Source organism: Agelaius tricolor, unplaced genomic scaffold (genome assembly GCF_023055355.1).
Source record: "Agelaius tricolor isolate 1412-34295 unplaced genomic scaffold, bAgeTri1.0.p SCAF_13, whole genome shotgun sequence".
Classification (NCBI taxonomy): Eukaryota; Metazoa; Chordata; class Aves; order Passeriformes; family Icteridae; genus Agelaius; species Agelaius tricolor.
Genome location: NW_027269273.1, coordinates 17611624 through 17629321, shown reverse-complemented (window position 1 = coordinate 17629321; position 17698 = coordinate 17611624). Strand labels below are relative to the sequence as shown.

Sequence of the window (17698 nt, the reverse complement as noted above, 5' to 3'; positions counted from 1 at the left end):
AAGAGCTTAACAAGCAGTTTCCATGTGGTCAAATGACTGTTCTTAGTGGGTGATAGCCCAGCTTTCCACAGGGATGACAAGGATCCATGATCCTGATAAGTGAAGCTGTTGACCACCCTTACAAGGTTCAAGCTTTTGTTTTCTGGCTTCCCATACCCTCAGAAAGTTATATTGCCAGGCTTTGTGCAGAGAGAAAAGAGCAGCTAGTGCTCATCCCACTGGGGGTTCTGAAACACTGAGAGGTGAACAGCTTTTCTTTTAAAGATGAGCTTTCCTTTAAAGATTTTCTCTTAAAAATAACCTTTAGACTGCTCTTCCACCTGCCAAAATCAGAGAAAGTAGCAACCTAATACAGAAAAAGTAAAAGTAGATAGTGTGTAAATGGGCAGTATAAAACTCAGGAAATTGATAAAGTTACTTTACTAAGTTTAGTCTTGATGGCTGTTTGTCTACACTCTTCAAAAACCTACAGTGATGGAAACTCCCTAGTTCTTTGTGGAGGGATAGAAGGGAAGGAAGTAGTGCAGAAGGTAGTCTCACACCTGAGGAGTTGCAGCTGTACTAATCACCAAAGGTTAGGAACAGGCCTGCCCTTAATAGGCTACAGCTGTGTCCAATAAGAAGAGGAGTGCTACAAAAGAGTGGGTGAGCTGGGTGAGGAGAGAGCTGGAGTTTGTTGTCTGTGCTGTGAGGAAGAAGGAGTTGGTGCTATGAGGAGATGCCCATGAGAAATCACCGAGAAGGTAGGGGAGTTTTGCAATATGATGACAACAGTTCTTCATGGTAATCTGCTCTAGAACTTCCCTGTTTCACTGCTAGAAAGCTTGCCTGAAACCTAGATCATCCTTGGTTCACTGAACACCAACTGTAAGAAACTGCAGTTTGAGTAGCAGAGCTGTTCACCACTCATTTCAGAGTTTGATGCAGCCTTTTTGGCTTCTGTGAAGGTTTGAAGACAATTTTAAATATTAAATGAGTGGCAGGGACAAGAGTCAGGAACAGTTTGCAGTAGACTGCATTGCTGCTGAGGAGGTGCCAGAATAATGTTGTGCCCTTTTGTGCTGAGTTATCATTCATTGCTGTCGGCTGCAAGAGAGAAGGGACAAATTTATGGATGGCAAATGATTATCTGTCTGAGTGAAGGGAGGGCTTGGAGCCCGTGCTGTATTGTGAAATGCTGCTTGACAATCTTGCTGTGGGAGCTGGGAAGTACACAGCTGAAGGAGCAGTTTTGGCACCAGCAGACTGTGTATACACATTCACCCCACCGAGCTTGTACCTTGTCAGCTGTCCCCTGCTCACTGGGATGCTAGCTGAGCCCTCTCTGCGAAATGCTGTGTTTGCTGAGCAGCATGAGCACAGGTGGCCACCTGGAAATATTGCTCCAGCCTCAACCTAGCATCTTGCAAGACCAGAGGCTGTGCTAGGCAGTGTTGAATTCATGTGGAACCATCTGGCTGGCCTTTGTGAGTTTATCTGTAAGATGATTCAGCACCCAGTGAGATGGCTGAGCTTTGGGTCTCTCCCCTTTCCCTGTCACTATGCAAACAGCAGAGTCACCATGCCTGTGTGATCTACCTCCATCACAAGGCAGCAGCCCTAAAAGTATGATGCTTTCCAGTGTGTTACCCCATGCCCTGCTGTTAGAGCTGTCCAAGATATTGTACAGGCTCACACAGCCACCAGATCAGATACTAAGGTGTAGATTTTGAAGCAATTGAGTATCTTGCACGTGATCCATCTTCCTGATTTCCCAGGCTTTGTTGTATATGGATCATGCCAAAGCCCAAATTAACAGTGTAACAGCCTAATTGCCTCTGAAAACAGCTGTGAAAAGCAGGTGAGAGGGATAAATGCACATCTTGATGTTTAGTCCCATCTTTCTTAATTTCTCCTATTCTTTAGTTTGGAGTGATTTTTTTTTTTTTCCCACCGTTCTCCATCCACGGTGTAACAACTCCACTTACACGGGGGTTATAAGGCTGCCATGTGAAACGTTGATTCTCCCGGCGGCGGACGAGCTAATTCTCTTTGGCTGCCCCTGAAGTACCGACTGAGGGAAAGTAATAGTAGATAACGCCAGTAGTATCTAAGGGCACTATTAGTAATTTCCAGTGTTTGAAGAGCGTTATCGCCGCCGTCGGGCTCCGGCTCCCGAGCGCGGCGGGAGGCAGCGGCTGCCGGGCGGGGCGGGGCCGAGGCGCGGGCGCAGCGCTGATTGGCTGGCGGCGCCGTGAGTGGCAGCGGCGGCGCCCCCCGCGGCCGCGGGCCCGCTGTGGCCGCGCAGTGCCCGCACCCCGGGCAGCCGCGCCGCCCGCTCCGCCCGGCCGCCGCCATGGGCCGCGGGGCCGCCCCGCTCCGCCGCCTGCTGCTCTCCCTCCTGCTGCTGCCTGCCGCGGGCACGGGCGCACCCGGAGCCTCCTTAACGCTGGGGGAACCGGAGACGGCGGAGGAGCTGATGGAGTACCGCGACCCTTGCAAAGCCGGTAGGGAAGCGGGCTGGCTGCAACTCTGGGAGAAGTTTGGAAGCGCGGCGGCGGCGGACAGGTGTCCCTGCGAGGCGCTCCGCGGTACCTCGGCTCCGCCCGGCCGATCCGTGCCCAGGCTCACGCGGCGGCGGCGGGAGCCCCCCGGGCCGGCCGGGAGCGTCTCCGGCACCCCGCCGCCTTCCCGGACCCCGCGGGCTGCCCCGCTGTCCGGGGGCTGTAGTCCCGGTGGGAGGCTATGCCGGGCTCTTTTTTGTAAATCGCCTCACAGTCCCGCACCGCTGCCTCACCTGTGCCGCTCCCTCCCGCGCGAGATTCCCTCTGCAAAGCCGGGGAAACCCGGCCGTGCTTCGCATTTTGGGGTTGGGGTTCTCCCCCCGCGCCCTCAACCCTTTTGGCTTTTTCTGTGCATTTCCATTGCCTTTTGGCAGCTGTTGGAATTTGCCCCGAGCTCTGTCCGGCCCGAAGTTGCGGTGCGAGCCCCGGAGCGGCGGCGCTTGGCGGGGCTCCCCGGGGCGGTGCGGAGCCGGCGCGCCCCGCCTCGCACCCAGCCGGGCACCCAGGTACTCCGCAGCTGCCTGGGTGCCGCTCTGCACATCCTCTCCAGGCAGCCTCCAGCTGCTCCCTCCGTCCCTTTCTTGGAGTTGTTCGTTCCCTTGACAGACTGCACTCTGCTGGTTCTGAGCTCGTTGCTTTTTATGAGTTCCAAAAGAGCTGCTGTCGTCCCTAATGTTGCATTGCCTTAATTTAAAGAGAATATGGACTTAGATTTTCTCTTTGGAAAACTAGGAGGTATTCTTGATGCGAGTGTAATTCGTTTTGGTTCTGGCTATTGGAGAATGTTGTAGTCTTGTGAATTGCTTCTCTGCTGAGAAATTGACAACTGATACCTTGTTAGTTGTGTTACATTTACAGATAATTTTGTGTGAAGTCCTGTTTTCTTAATACTGTAGGAGTTGAAAAAAGAAAGGTGGTTCTTCGTGGGTGGTGTTCTTGCTCTCTTGAGTCGGGGCTTTGCCCCTGAATGTGCTCCTGGCTGTTACTCAGTGTCCCTCGGTGATAGCTTCTCCTGTTATCAGCTCTCTCCTGCCTGCTGTTGCACTACTTGCAGCCGTATCTGCTCACATAGACGAACTCTGTCAATGTAATGTCTTTCAGAGCTTCTCTGCCTGGTACAGCAAGTTTAACTGGCTTTGTACGTAGGCTGAGTGTGGTGGGTTTCCTTCCAAAATTCAGCTCAGTCCTCTCCAGAGAGTATTTTTTGCACAAAACATTCCCTTGATCAGCAAGTCATCTGTCATTTGATATATAGTTTGGTGTGTGTGTGTGTGTGTGGAGGTTAATTCTTTGTAATGAATATGGGATCCAGCCCAAATATGCTTTACTGTATTTGTGTCTGCTTCTGAATGGTAATGAATTGATCTCTCTTGCTAGTGAAACTAGTTGTTAGTGACACAGCTATGGTTTAGACTTGGAGAGCTACAGGTACAGTGCTTCAGCCTTCCCATCTGAAAATGTATTATCCTTGCTTTCTCCTCAAAATTATACCATCATCTCTGCTGCCTCACCTGCCCTTGTGACTGCTGGGTGCTGATGTCAGATCAGGTACATGGAGGATGAGGAATGCTCCTTTAAGGACCACACAGAGAACATTTACTTTGACTTCTCTGCATCTAACAGGGAACCTGTGGCAGAAAAGAGAGAAAAAAATATTTCCGCAGCCTTCCCTTTGCCTGCCTTCACTGCAGGACCTTTTAGTTGTTCCTCCTGCGGTCCCCTGATTTTCCAAATTCTCCTCCTCTCACTTCTGCATGCACACAGAAAAAACCCTGGACTGCCAAGGACAGCCTCCCTTCGTTTACATCAGCACCTCTTCTTGTGGTGGTGAGAAAAACTTTGTGTGTGTTATTCCTGTTAATTCAATTCAGGCAGGATCAATCACAGAAATTATCTTTATTTTCTGACTTCTCAGTGTTTGCCTTTTATGCTTTTCCAATGTCTTTTTTCCAGTAGCAAGGGAGGAGTGAACGAGGCCTGTGGCGGTCACACAGGTGATTCCTTTTCCTCCAGGAGCGGGCTGGTGGTGCTGGCTGTGCTGGCACACAGCTGCCTGTGCTGGGGGCTGCCAGGCCCAGCACCGCCCTGGCTTCCTGACCTGAGGCTGCAGCTTGAGTTTGCCTTCCTCAGCAGTGTGTGCGTGTGTGGAGGGCAGTACAGTGCCTTCTGCTGTGCTGCAGCCTCCTGCTCTGGTGAGCACCATTTCTGGCTTTCTCAAGTTTCACTCTTGTGTTCTGTGGAAGAAAGAGGCTCTGGTTCTTTCAGTGTGTCCTGGCTGGCTGTATTTCCAGGCTCTCTGATCCAGTTTCTCTTCATGTGGCTGTGTCCACCTAAACTGCAGAGCACTTAGAGAACAGGACACTCCTTACATGCTGTGTACCTCTCTGTGTGCTGGATAGTTCCAGTTTTTAAAGTTAGCTCAAAGACAAACCAAACAAGGTTTGTACCACAAGGGTCTGTGTTAGACCCTGCCTTGCATTCACAGCCTTCTTCCTATCCTGTCCTAGACCATCAGCACCTAGTGGAGCTGAGCAGATGCTCTCTGCTGCAGACACCCTCTCAAAGGGTTAGCTGAGATTGATAAGTGATCTATTTCTATTAGTGAAACCGGGTGAAGGCACCATTAGTAGGGTTGTCTGTCTAACAGGGCCTGTCTGGGCTAATGCCTGTATGGGAAGTGTATCCCACTCTGTTCCTGATGAACTACAGCAGTGACAAATCTCCTTAACTTCCTCAGGCCTGAGCTCCTCCACTGGTGGGACAGTGTTGGGATCTGTCAAGAAGTGTGACTGGAGAGGGCAATGCTGTAGACCTGCTGTGAAATGCTCGGGTGTCTGGTATGTTTTGCAAGGGGAAACAGAGACTGTGAGCACTCTGAGACTTGTGGTGATGCTTCCATCACTGCTGCAGGCACAGGCTCCTGTGCACGCTCCTGTGGCTGCAGATTGTGCAGGCTCTTAGCCTGTGGTCAAGACAAGCTGTTGCTCCTCTTGCATGATTTACAAAGCTGCTAGAACTACAGTGCTTTACTTATTTCTTTTTATTTATCTTTTATTTTTTCTAATTTCCTGTGGGCTAATGGCTGTGCCCCAGAAGCTGTTATGGATTTAAATCTGCCAGGTTACAATGTAAAGCTTGGCAGCTCCTTACCCCTGCAGCTCATGCCCTGAGATTGAGTGCAGGCTGTCGATGGTTGTTCTGCTGGACTGGGAGTGGAAACATGCTCCTGGCACACGCTCCTCTCTGTTGCATTAGTGGAGGATGTAATAATCTCCTGCAGCAAGGCAGGAGGGACAGCACAGGGCAGTAACCTCCTAGAGCACTGCAACCACTGAGCTACTGGTGCCCACACATGGGCTCAGATGATGTGTTATAACTCCACCCATCCAGGATTTTCTTTTCCCAATGGGGCTGCTTTCCTGCCTTTTTGTAAGGCAGAAGGAACCAAGGAGCTGCCTGAGTGGCTGATCCAGGGGCAGCTGAGGCGGCACTGCACTGTCAGGTTGAGCTGCCAGGGAAGGTGGCAGTGTTGGCTCTGTGGGGTGGATTTTGCTGAGTGTTGTAGCAGCTCACTGGAGCCTTTCAAAGGGAATAGTACAAAGGTTCCTGCCCAGAACTGCTCTGTAATAGATGGGACAGTGTCATAAGCCTCACGTGTGCTTTGGATGGATCTGCTGCTCAGAGGATGCAGTTAAGGACCCCAGGCCAGTGTGCAGGTGTGAGTGAGGCTGCATGACAGGCAGGCAGCAGGAGGAACTGTGGATGCCTTCTAAACAAAACAAGGATGTCCTTCTGAGACTCCTCAGACAAACTGGAACCAAAGGAATTAAATAGCCTGTAATTTGTTCTGGTGGTTATTTGGGTGCAAGCTTGTACAAACTTTAATTTGAGGTCAAGAGCAGAATCTCTGAGGTTCAAAGTGACCTCTGGGGATAATCCAACTTAAGTCAACAAGGGGAGGTGGGTGTAAATAGGAGGGAGAGCTGGGCACTGAATAATTTGCCCTCTGGATGTTTATAGGCTTGATGATCCCTTTCTTCCAGCTCAAACCTCCTGTGAGGCTCTTTTCCACTTGCCAGGTGGGGAGAAAAAGCTGCAGTTTGGTCTCACCATCTTGATTCCTGGATACTTCAGCTCTTAACATGGTACTTCCTTACTTTGGTGAGCTGGAGGTGCAATAGTTCATCTTCCAGGGCCAGTGTTGGAGTCCTGTTTCTCTCTGCCCTGGGCAGTTCATCCTGGTGTGAGATGTCCTGACTCCAGGCTGGCCAAGCCAGGACCCCCAGGCCAAAGGCAGTGTTCCTCTGTGCAGGTGTCTGCATTAGGGATTGGCAGAGCTGCCTGCCCAGCCATGTGCTCCTGAGCTCCTGCTGCCTCCTGTGTCTCAGGAGTCCTTCAGGAGGGTTTGTGTGGCTGAGGAGAGCTGGACCAAAGAGCAGCTGCCTTACAGGTACAGATGAGCCTTGCATCCAAGCTCAGCTTCTTTCCATGAGGCTTTGATCTCTCCATGGCTTTTGCTCTGGGCCGTTGCTTGCAGTGCTCTGAGTAGAGCCTGGCCTGGAGAGGCTGCAAAACAGAGCAGGGCTCTGGCAGGGACATAGCACCTAGAAAGTGAATTAGTTCCCATGGATTTTGTGGAGTTCTCATGATATGAGCTCAAAATGGGAAGAACTGGGGCAAGAGGTGTGAAGTGGCATCAACTGAGCAGCAATTCCTTCTTTATCACTAGAAAAGTTATTAGAGAAGCAGTTTGGCAATGATAGATCATTTTTCCTGCATGCCAAGGCTCCTTTAAGTGTGGATGCTGCTTGTCCATCATGGGATACTGCTATGCATTTTTGTTCCTGCTCCGCTTGCTGATTTGATCCACTAACTTCTAAATGCCCCATGTATTTAGAGTTCTCACACCTAGTGCTGTCCTGAGAGCTGTAAATTGTGCTTCATTGTTGTTCTGTTCCTCACAGCTCTTCCTCTGTAAAGGCACAGTGCCTTTTGTTCTGGAGACTGCACATTTCATTCAGGCTGTGGTGCAAACATCTGAAGTCAGGTGCAGACATTTCTGTGGGCAGCTGAGGAATTTGCCCTTAGGAACTGAAAGCCTCGAGGGGGTAATCAAATGAGAAAGGGGAGACAGCATCTGTAAAGCCTGGGTCATTAGAATGTTGCTTGTGTTTTGAGTGGGATGCAGATGCTGTTTTCCTGGTTGGAAGTGTGGACCCACCGTGTTAGCAGGGCAACCAGAAAGCTCTTTGCAGGCTGTGCTAGGGATCCAGCCCACTCCTTGACAAGAGTTTTCCTGCAATCTTGCAAGTGGTCCTGTTTAGTTTGGCAATGGTGGGAGCACTGGCAGAGTGTGTGCCAACCTGCCCTTTGCTTGGGAATCACAGAATCCTGTGAAGAAATCGCATTTCCATCTTACAGATTTTCTGTACAGCTTTGAAGCCTCTGGGCTTGCATGGAAAGTGGCAGTGCAGCTGTGGTGAAGGTACCAGAGCTCTGGTGTGGGGTCTGAGTTGTAGTAGACAGTGGGAGCCATGTCCTTCCCAGGGGCAATCACTGGGGTGGTGGCAGTGCTGGGGGCTGAGTCCTGCTCTCCTGACTTTAGAAGGTATATGGCCTTCCAGAAAAGGGAAATTTCTTTTTTTGCTACCAGTGCTTATAGGAGAGCTTTGAGAGAAGGGTCTGGGACATGACCCCGTCTGTGGAATCTTCAGTGCTGAGCTGATGGAAACTTTTATAGAGGAAGGAGAGAGCTCTCACTGGCAATCATTCCCTTTGCATTTTTTCCCTGGTACATTGCAGGAAGGGTTAAATACTCAAGGAGGAAATTGACTCTTTTTGGGTGGTCTGGGAAAGAATGAGACCAGACTGTTCAGTCTTTAATTTACCTGCTTTGGGGAGATGACAGCACTTACAGAACGGAAAACAGGTGGGTGAAAACTACTGGGGTCACTCCTCAGTGATGCAGCTGTTTGCCATTGGGGAGGTGCTTTGCAGCAAGGTAGAGCTGCAGCAGAAGTTTCCTCCTCAAAGGGAAGGTTTAAGGTGACTTTGATTATAATCCTAGCTGAGCACAAGCTAATGGCTCTGGCTTAAAGAAATAATATCCAGCAACCCTTTTATTGCACCTGAGATTCCTCAGTGGAGAAGTTAGTGGCCTGGGGAACTGGAGAGCAAAACCTTGTGATCACTGCAACTTGAGATCTGGGTCTGAAGTCCTTCCTGTGTTTACCTGTCTTCTTGGGATCTGACTAAATCATGCCTGATCTTTGGCACTTCTTGGGGTGTGTTGGATCTGCTTGGCCTGTAAGAGATGTAATCCTCTGTTCTACACCGACACCTTGGGATTTAGCAATGGGCAGGACAAAAATGGGCATATTTAGGATGGAGGACTTTTTTCCCCCCTTAAAAACGTCTCGTAGGGTGGGGAAGAGGTGCTTGCAGTTGTCATGGATACTTCTCCAGAGCTTTTATTGAGCTTCCAAGTTTGGGTGTAGTTCACAGGTGTCTGCCCTAAACCATAGCCTGCACAGGTGGGATCACAGAATGCTGCTTGTTCTTCAGCTGTTCTGTAGCATAAGATTAGTAAAGTCACAGAGTCCCAGAAAAAGCCATTTAGAAACTGTGCTTTAAGTCTTCCAGGATTTAAAAGTGCATGAAGCTGAGGATTTTGGTTGGATGCACTTTGCATTTGTGTAATTACATTATACCTTTGCAGTTGTGCTTGGAGATTTTATTCTCCTCCTGCTCTAACCTGTGTAGTGTGCCTTGCCATTGGTTAACACAAGAAGTTGCTGCATTTATTGGTAACCCACCTCGTTCTTGTTGCTAACACTGTGCCTGTGGGTGTCTCCCAGGTGAGTGGCCTCTGGCCCAGCCTGGGGAAGAGCTGTGAGGCTGTGGGTACCCACTGCAGCCTGCTTAGGCTCACACCTTAGTCCTTGGGAAATTGGCAGTGCTGTGTCTGATACATTCCAACCTGCTTCCCGACACTTTCATTTCCTTCTTTTCTCCCCGGCCTTCGCTGCAGAGACCTTTGTGCTCTCTGCCTGCTTCCCTCTGTGTTTTCTACAGATTCATTTCAGATGTTCCTCTGTCTCCCTCTTGCTGAAGCCTTCTCCAAACCCTGCCTGGAGAATTGCTCAGATCCTTCTCTGCTCCCTGCCCCAGGTGTTCTGCAATGCCCTCTCCCCCAGGCTTCTCCCAGGGGTCAGCAGGTTCTTCTGTCCTTGCTGTGCCAGAGCAGCCCTGCTGTGAGTGCTGCTGCTGTGCCCTGCCCAGCCAGCTCTGTGCAGCAGCCTGTGGGCTGTAAGAATTGGGCTGCTCTGCCCAGCTCCTCTTCCCTTGAGGAGCAGGAGGGGAATGCAGGGCTGCCTTCTGTGACTCAGAGTGCAGAGCTGTCTGTGCTGAGAGGGTGATGATGGCACTGGGGGGACACTGACCTGCCAGGGCAGTCTATGGGCTGACTTGGAGATGGGCAGGCTTGGCAGAGAGGAGGCACCTCTGACACTGAATGACTCTGTTGTCTTGGATCAGGAGTATTGCAGGTATTAAGCTGTAACAAAACCACTTTCAACTAGTGCTGAAATGTGATTTCAGTACTCAGAAGAGATAGATGACAAAGCAGAAACTGGCTGTTGTTTTGATTCAGCTACTAGGACTTCTGGGTTTGTTTGGTTTGGTTTTTTTTTTTTTTTCTCCTTTGTTGCAGCTGAGCTTCAAGAAGTGCTGATCTCCAGTCATTCTTTGATGTTCCCATTCTAGCACTTCCTGAACGGGAAGGTTCCCTGTCAATAGAAACTGCTAAAATGTGCAAGGAAGCCCTTTATTAAAGAACTCTCAGTGACTGATTGCCCCTTCTTGGCCAGTTTGGGTCAGCCTAGCTTGCAATGGAGAGAAATCTCTAATTGCATGTTGAGAAGGAAGCCCCCAGGAAATCTCAGCAACTGGTAAATCCTGGTTTCTCAAGCCTCTGGTTTGAGTGGTACAAATAGAGACCCACAGCTGCTGCTGGTCCATGAATCAGCCCAACTTTAGACCCGAGTGGAAATTCATGTCCTCTCGAGTCATTTTGTGTTCATGTAAATGTCAGCACTCAAGTAAAAAGCATCTGTTTAATTTTTCCATCCACAAACCTCAATGCTATTGACAGAGCAAATAATACCACAATATTACAAGATGGAGATTTAAGCCTGCTAAGTGCTTTATCTTATCTTCCTGAGAGTTGCTGTTGGGAGTACAGTAGGGTCCCTCTGCCTCCTTATTAGGAGAGATGATTGATACAGTACTGGGTGCTGAGAATTGCCTTTCTCCCCTTTTCGTGTCACTGTGGGTGTTGCCGGTCTCACACTCCTCCATCAGTGTGACTGAACTCAGCATTGCTGCAAACAGCAGTGCCTAATCAGCAGCACTTCCATTTGCTCAGAACTTTGGCAAAATTGGCTGGTTTGTTTGGCATTTTACATGCTGAGTTTAGATGGGATCTGCTGGAGGCTGTTAATTTCAAAGAGCAGACTTTGAAAGAGACAGCTGTAATTACAAACTGTGTCCTTCTCCCACTAACAGTGGCTGTAGCTGACAGAAGGGCTTGTCCCAGCTCCAGGGACAGACATCTGCTGTGAGGGATTGTCCACACTGCTGTGTGTTGGCAGCATGGGTGTGATGAAGGTATTGGTTCAGTAAGGCATTGGTTTTGCTTTGAAATTCCACAGATATAAAAATCCTTAAACTCATCAGACTTGCAAAGTCAAAACTCACAGAAATGCCAGTGTTAGGTCTGCTTTAGAGCTTGTGGTGTGGCTCCTTGGGCATGAAGGCAGATGATGTGACATGGAACTCTGACTTGAACAGCCATCCTGTGCAACAAATCTAACCTGAGACTGCATTAATATAAGTAATAAAGGGGGTTTCTGGCTGCATTATCCATGTCTCTCTTGCAGAAATTGGGTAGTGTGTAGTTAACAAGGAGCAGCTTATACAGCTGCCTGGCAGAGGTGTTTGAGCTGTACCAGAGTCAAGATGGCCAAACTGAGAAACTTCCATTGGAAAGTAATTCTTGCAGGCAGTGGGGGAACCCAACATAGTAACCTACAAGTTCAGTGGCATTGAAAAAAGATGGAACTCTGCACCTGCGTTTTCCTCACTGAGTACCTTGGACCTAAGTAGATCCATTCCTTGGGTCACTTGTTGCCAGTAGCTCAGACTAGATGTGGGCAGGGGAGTGATAAAGCAGCAAGGCTCTGTGCTTTATTTGTGGGGCTGCCAGTAGGGCTTCAGATGTGTTTGATATTCCAGAAGTCTAATTCAGCCTTCTGTTATCACCGGATCTTGTACTCTGCCATTGCCCAGATTCTTCTTTGTTTTGAGTTTTTTTTCCCCCCTTGTGCATTTCCAACAAAGGTAAGGAACAGAACTTTATATAAAGTGACTTTTGAGAAGTTTTGGCCACGGGACCAAGAGCTGTCTATGTGATTTGCACAGTGTGATTTCTGGAGTCTGCTTTTCATGGTTCTATTGCAGTTACTCGCATCAGAGACCCATAGACCATTTTGTTTTGACTGTGCTGCTACTGCTGACCCAAGCAGGCAGAGATGCTCTGGCTCTTGGGGCTGACCCCTTGGGGGGCAGGGGTGGCCTGTCAGGCTGGTTTTGCCCTGGAAGAGGAGTCTGGTTTTTGCTGTGCTGTTGATGGTGGAAGGGTGACACTCTGAGCTGCAGCTGGTGCCTGTGCCAAGCTGCTGATGTGCTGTGCAGTGGACTGCTGTCTGGATTTAATCTCTAACCTTTGATTGTTCTTGAAAGCATGTTCTAGGGGTTTCATTCCCACCCACACTGCTCCTGTGACCCCTTCCATTTCCTGGGTGTCTAAGTACAGAACAGAAAAGATTCATTAACCTGGTGAGTAACCTCTTTTTATGAGGGAAGTGATTTTCCGTCACGCTCTGTTAGATCCCATTGATTTCTGCTTTTCTCCTCGTTGGCCTCTTTTGCCATATATTCTCCTTTTTTTCATGCTTCAGTAGGAAGGTGATACGTGATATGCTGGTTTGGGTTGTTTTTTTTCTGTTTCCTGGGCAAAGAGCTGGGATCTCCTGAGGCCACTGCTCAAGTGCCCACATCTCTGCCTTTTCTTGGAAAGCTTTGTTGTCAAGGCAAGCTTCTGGTTGGAAATAGGATGTTGACATGAGGAGTAAAACTTCCTGGCTGCCCTCTTTTGTTTTGATGTTGAAAGGAGCATCTTTTTCTCTCTTTGCCCATCGTACAATCCCTCATCTCTTGGCAGAGGTGTAACTCATGTGCCATGGGGTTTGCAAGCGTGCATGAAATGGAGACCTCAAACCATCACGTGTGCCTGCTCTTTGTGTCCTCCTGGGCAGTGGCAGTGCCTGGATCCTGGTGCTTTGTGGTGAAATGGAAGGAGCTGCCAGGTTTGGGCCTGTCCCAGAGGTTTGTTGTTACAGAGTTTGGTAGTGGGAATTGTGCAGGGAAGAGGTTTCTCCTTGGATCTGACTGGGAGAGCTTGAGGGTGTCCCCTGTTTCAGAAGGGTGTCATTCAGTGCAAAATTCCACACAGGGCATGGGCAGAGTGTTTGCTTCCCAGCCAGTTCCCCTCCTCCTGTGCACATTTGTGTATTTCTCCCTCTGAGCAGCCATCTCTGTGCTATTGCAGGTAAAGATAAAATATTCCAAGTATTACAATGCTAAATACATGCAGTCTCAGCAAGAAACTTTGGTTGTGAGAAGGCTGTTGTTGTTTTCTGATGTACTTGATTTTTAGACAGAGCCTTTCTGTGATTCAAGGCAGATATTTCAGTAGTTGGAGAAATAGTTTTCTTTCCAAAAGTATACTTTCATCTTTTGTGTTAATTTCTCAACTTCCATGCTTCTTGCTAAATTCCTCTTCCTTATGTATAAATGTTCTGTGCTGGTCCTTTGTTTAACTATTGCAATTGAAACATCAAAGGCTTAAAATGGAAGGGAGTTAGCACTATTACAGGACAGGTCATTATGAAGCCATGACTGGTCCTAGGGCTGCTCACGTTCAGCTGATCTCAGTGATCAGCTTTGCCCAAATAGAGAACAGAGCTCTGGGTGGCAAGGATTGTCATCTAGATTGTCCTAAGGAAAGGTGCACGAAGAAAAGGTCCTATTTATTTATGTGTCTTAGGCTGTGCTCTCCCTGAAAGAGGCAATTAAGCCCGAGGGGTCAGTAAGGGGTGAGTTCTGTTTGCAGACTGATGCAGGGTGGTGCAGAGTGGAGAGCTGTGCTCTCAGCAGAACAGGGCCTGACTCTGGTGCCAGGCTGTTGGAAGCCTTGCTTTCATGGTTCACTACATTATGTGTGGGGAAAGAAGAAAAAGGTAACTGCAAGTTTTTACTGGGAAAGGGGGTGAATGCTTCAGTTGAATACACTAGAAATCTGCTGAAGACCTTACTGGATCATAGTCTTTGCTGTTAGTTGTAAGCAGCTGAGAGGAAAAAAACAACAACAAAATAAAATGTCTTAAAATGCCTTTGATCAAACATTTAAAGTTCTTTTCCTCTTACTGCTTTCAAGGCTTTGAACTTTGAGTCTGTGATGGTTGGTTTTTTATTGGTTTTATTTAAGTTTCTACATGTCCTTCACTAACCCCAAAGGGGCTCTGTACTCTGTCCACATCAATGCAGGCTGGAGTAGAGAGGTTGGAGGTCTCAGCACAACAGGGAAGGTTGGTAATGCTGCAGAGGGTGGCACCATCAGAGGAACAACTGGATGTGGGCCTGGCTAGAGAGGCTTGGGACTCTTTAAAAAACACACTTTGGAACGGTGTGTTCTGTCTGGTGAATGCAGGACTGGAGCTTGGTGTCCTCTTCCTTCAGGACTGTTCTCAGAAAGCAGAAGTGTCCTTTCAGTTGAAGGCTCAAAGGGTTGTGTTCAGGGGTGTGCAGATTTTCCTTCCTCTGTGTGAGGAGTGGGCCTTGCTCTGCTCTGGCTGCTGCTGTGTGATGCCAGCACCTTCTGCCTCCTCAAGGGCTGGTCTGAGGATGGCATTGTCTTCTTAGCAGGGAGACTCTGGAATGAGCCATGGACTGGAAGTGAGGGACAGGCTTGTGCCTCTTCTCTCCTGCTTTTGCTGGCGTGGAGGCAGGGAGGGTGACAGATCCACAGGAAGTTCTGTGCATCCTGGGGCTCTCGTTACTCATTGTCAAAAACTGCAGCAAACTCTGTTACGTTGTCGCAAGCCAAGGTCCTGGCCTTGTCTCCATCACCCTGCCTTGCCCTGAATTTTGCTAACATGCATGAATACAGAGTCCTGAAATTCAGGTTCATGGTTCCAAAGTTCATGGTCTTGAGAATAAACAAAAAACTATTGTGGTGGCTGAGAGCTGCATACCCCATTAACCCAGAATCATGAATATTTATCGTGATGGATTACAAAAGAACATAGAGACTATATTGTATTTCCTATAACTTTATTTCCATGGCATCTTTTATTGGTGGGTCACTTTAATGTAAGCTTTGCTTATTTAGTTGCACACTTTAAGCCGATTAACTTTTTACTAATAAAATGTGTGTTGCCTCCCTTTGTCCCAGCTACCGTTTGTTTGTACCTACACTCCTGTGACAAAGAGTCCCAGAGAAATGCTTTAAGCCCTGAATAAATCCCACTGCTGGAGGCTTGGGCCCAGCTGAATGTGTCTGAGCTGATTTCAGCCTTGCATTTTCCCTTTCTCTCTCTTGCTGCCTGAAAGTTGGACCCTCAAAGCAAGGTCTTTGCCTCGAACACCTTTCCAGTTGTGAAACCATTTGTGGTGCTCTGGGGCCAGCAGGAATTATTCAGCCTGTTAGTGCTCTCTGAGGTGGGCTAGAATAAAATTGTAAGTGGTGGGAACTGGGGCTTTCCAACCATGAAGAGTGGTCTGTGACTCTGCATCTTCAGTAGCTTCCCACCTGGTGACCATGGTATTCTTTCCTGCTTACAAAATTTGCCCTGTCATTCAGTGTCCAACATACTGCATGTTTTACTGTGACTTCTCTCTAAGAGAAGTGTCATCCCAGAGAGATGATTACACTCTGCCATTTTGTTAAAGATGCTCTATGAAAATTATCCTTTTTCACCAAGACCATTCAGACCAGAATTTTAAAGTTAGTTGGGAGCCAAAAGGCATGGAAAGGCACTTGGAAAATACTTTCTCAAGGCCTTTATTAATATGTTCTTTTATATTTGGAGCTTTGCTAAAGCTAAAATGATCCCTTAGAAATGTACTGCTAATACTTAAGAATGACTGATCTGCCTCAAAACAAACTCTGTAACCTGTTTCAGTGGGGCAGCAGTAAATGCCAAAGGAGATGGAGAAAAGCAGGGTAAGACAGAGTGGCACATCCAGAAGTCTCCCTGGCTGCTGCAGACTCCACAATCCCCTGTCCAGGGATGGCTCATTGCCTTTAATGTCATTGGGTAGCTTTGTCTTCCACCTGCTTTCTTTGTAAGCTTTTAGCATCCATAGCCTGCTGGAATAAGAAGTACCAGAGCTTAACTGCAGCATCCCTGTGCTCTTTTCTTCCTCACCTGTGAAGGAATCAGAGCATCTGGTGTCTCAGAGGTGTAGTTAGTGTTGCCTACCTGTTTCCATTCTTTTTTCCTTTTACACCAAGGCTTCCCACGTTGGCTCTTGTCTTGGGGAGATTCAGAGGAACTCAGCTGGTTTTAATAGCAGAAAATGCTCACCCTTTGCTGTTGAAGGAAAATTCCTTTCTTTAAGAAGTCTAAGATCGCACTGGCTGTGGAGAAGGAGGGAGAGCATTGAAGGCAGTGGCAGGCAGCTGTGCTCCACACCTTGTGGGAGCTGCTTACTGCCTCTCTGCAGTGCCCTGCAGCAGATCATACAAACTTATAACTGGCTTTCAGCTGCTTTGGGATTCTACTTAGGAGCCAGGGGTGACCCAGGAAGAGCAGTTTTAAAGAGCAGTGGATAGGGACACTTCATAGCTTGTGGAAGTCCACAGCCTGTCCTCATTCTGTTGGCACCTGGAGAGCATGAAGTGGCAGTGCCAGTCCTTTGGGCAGCTCATGCTCAGTACTCCCTGCTGATGGCAGAAGCAAGTGCATTTAGTGTAGTGCGTTGGTTTCCCTCTTCAGGGGAATATTTTGGGGTTTATTTATTGCTTCAGATCTGTGAAGTTCCTTGGGTTTTCTGCCCCAAACTTGGCTGGTTGTACTCTGTATAGGACTGATGGAGCAGATGAGGTTTCACATGAGTCATGACAGATTTTCATCATCAGGTGTGTGGGGGTAACAGGGTGTATTAGCAACAAGCTCAAAGAAATACACTGATGTGTTCCCCCTTTCCCTTGCCCTCCCTCCCATTGTAGCACACTTCTAATCTTTTCTGTGCAGTCAGACCTGGCAGGGAAACAAAGCCAGACATGTGAAGCCATCACCAGCCATGGAAATAATGGTTCCCCATCCAATGACCCCCAGTTCCTGTGTGACAGTTATGCCATGTCCTGCAGCAGGGACACTTTTGGTATTAAAGAACACTGTGAGCTTCTCCTGCCTAACCAGCACGTTAGTTGCTTTGTTTGAGGAATATGCTACGTTGGAAACTGAACTATGTTTTCTGAGCTCCCTCAAATATTACTTTTCTCAACATCCTCAGATTGTTGGACTCTGGTAATACCCTTTCTTGCCAGTGGATTTGCCTGCTTTCAGCTCTTTGGTGTCTGATGGTGAGGGAGCTCTGTCCTCTCTTGCACCTAGATATGTGAAGGTTTGCTCCCCACAGTACTGCAGGTCTGTGCAAAATCTGGAGGGGAATAAGAAAAGCACAGCTTGAAAACCTCCATGTTGGGCCATGCTGCTTTATGGTGGTTTTTGATCTTGTGCAAGGTGTGTGCCGTGCAGGGAGCACTGGCATTTGACGGGTGTTGGTGTGGCTGCAGAGGGATGATTGACAGGAGGGGGAGCAGATCTGCTGCTGCTAGGTTGTTAGAATAGCTGAATAGATGGAAATGTTTTTTGATGGGGGCAGCCCTTCTGGAAAGTGCCTGCATTTTGCTTTCCACTAATCCAGAGCTGGCTCTGAGAGGGTGAACCAGAGGCAAATCTCTGTTCTTGTCCTTTGTGCTTATGGTGGCAGAGAAAGGAGTTTGCTGCTGCTTCCTCAGGCTCTCC

The 17698-nt window shown here is 48.5% G+C and overlaps 1 protein-coding gene across 1 annotated transcript in view; it reads left to right on the top strand.

Moving 5' to 3' along the window:
* The first annotated feature begins 2262 nt into the window (after positions 1-2262).
* The window catches only part of TLL2 (tolloid like 2), an 85454-nt gene continuing 70018 nt past the window's right edge, over positions 2263-17698 (top strand). The window contains exon 1 of the mRNA XM_071438988.1: positions 2263-2486. Coding sequence (XP_071295089.1) covers positions 2336-2486 — 151 coding nt within the window. The 5' untranslated portion in view covers positions 2263-2335. The remainder of the gene's footprint in view (positions 2487-17698) is intronic.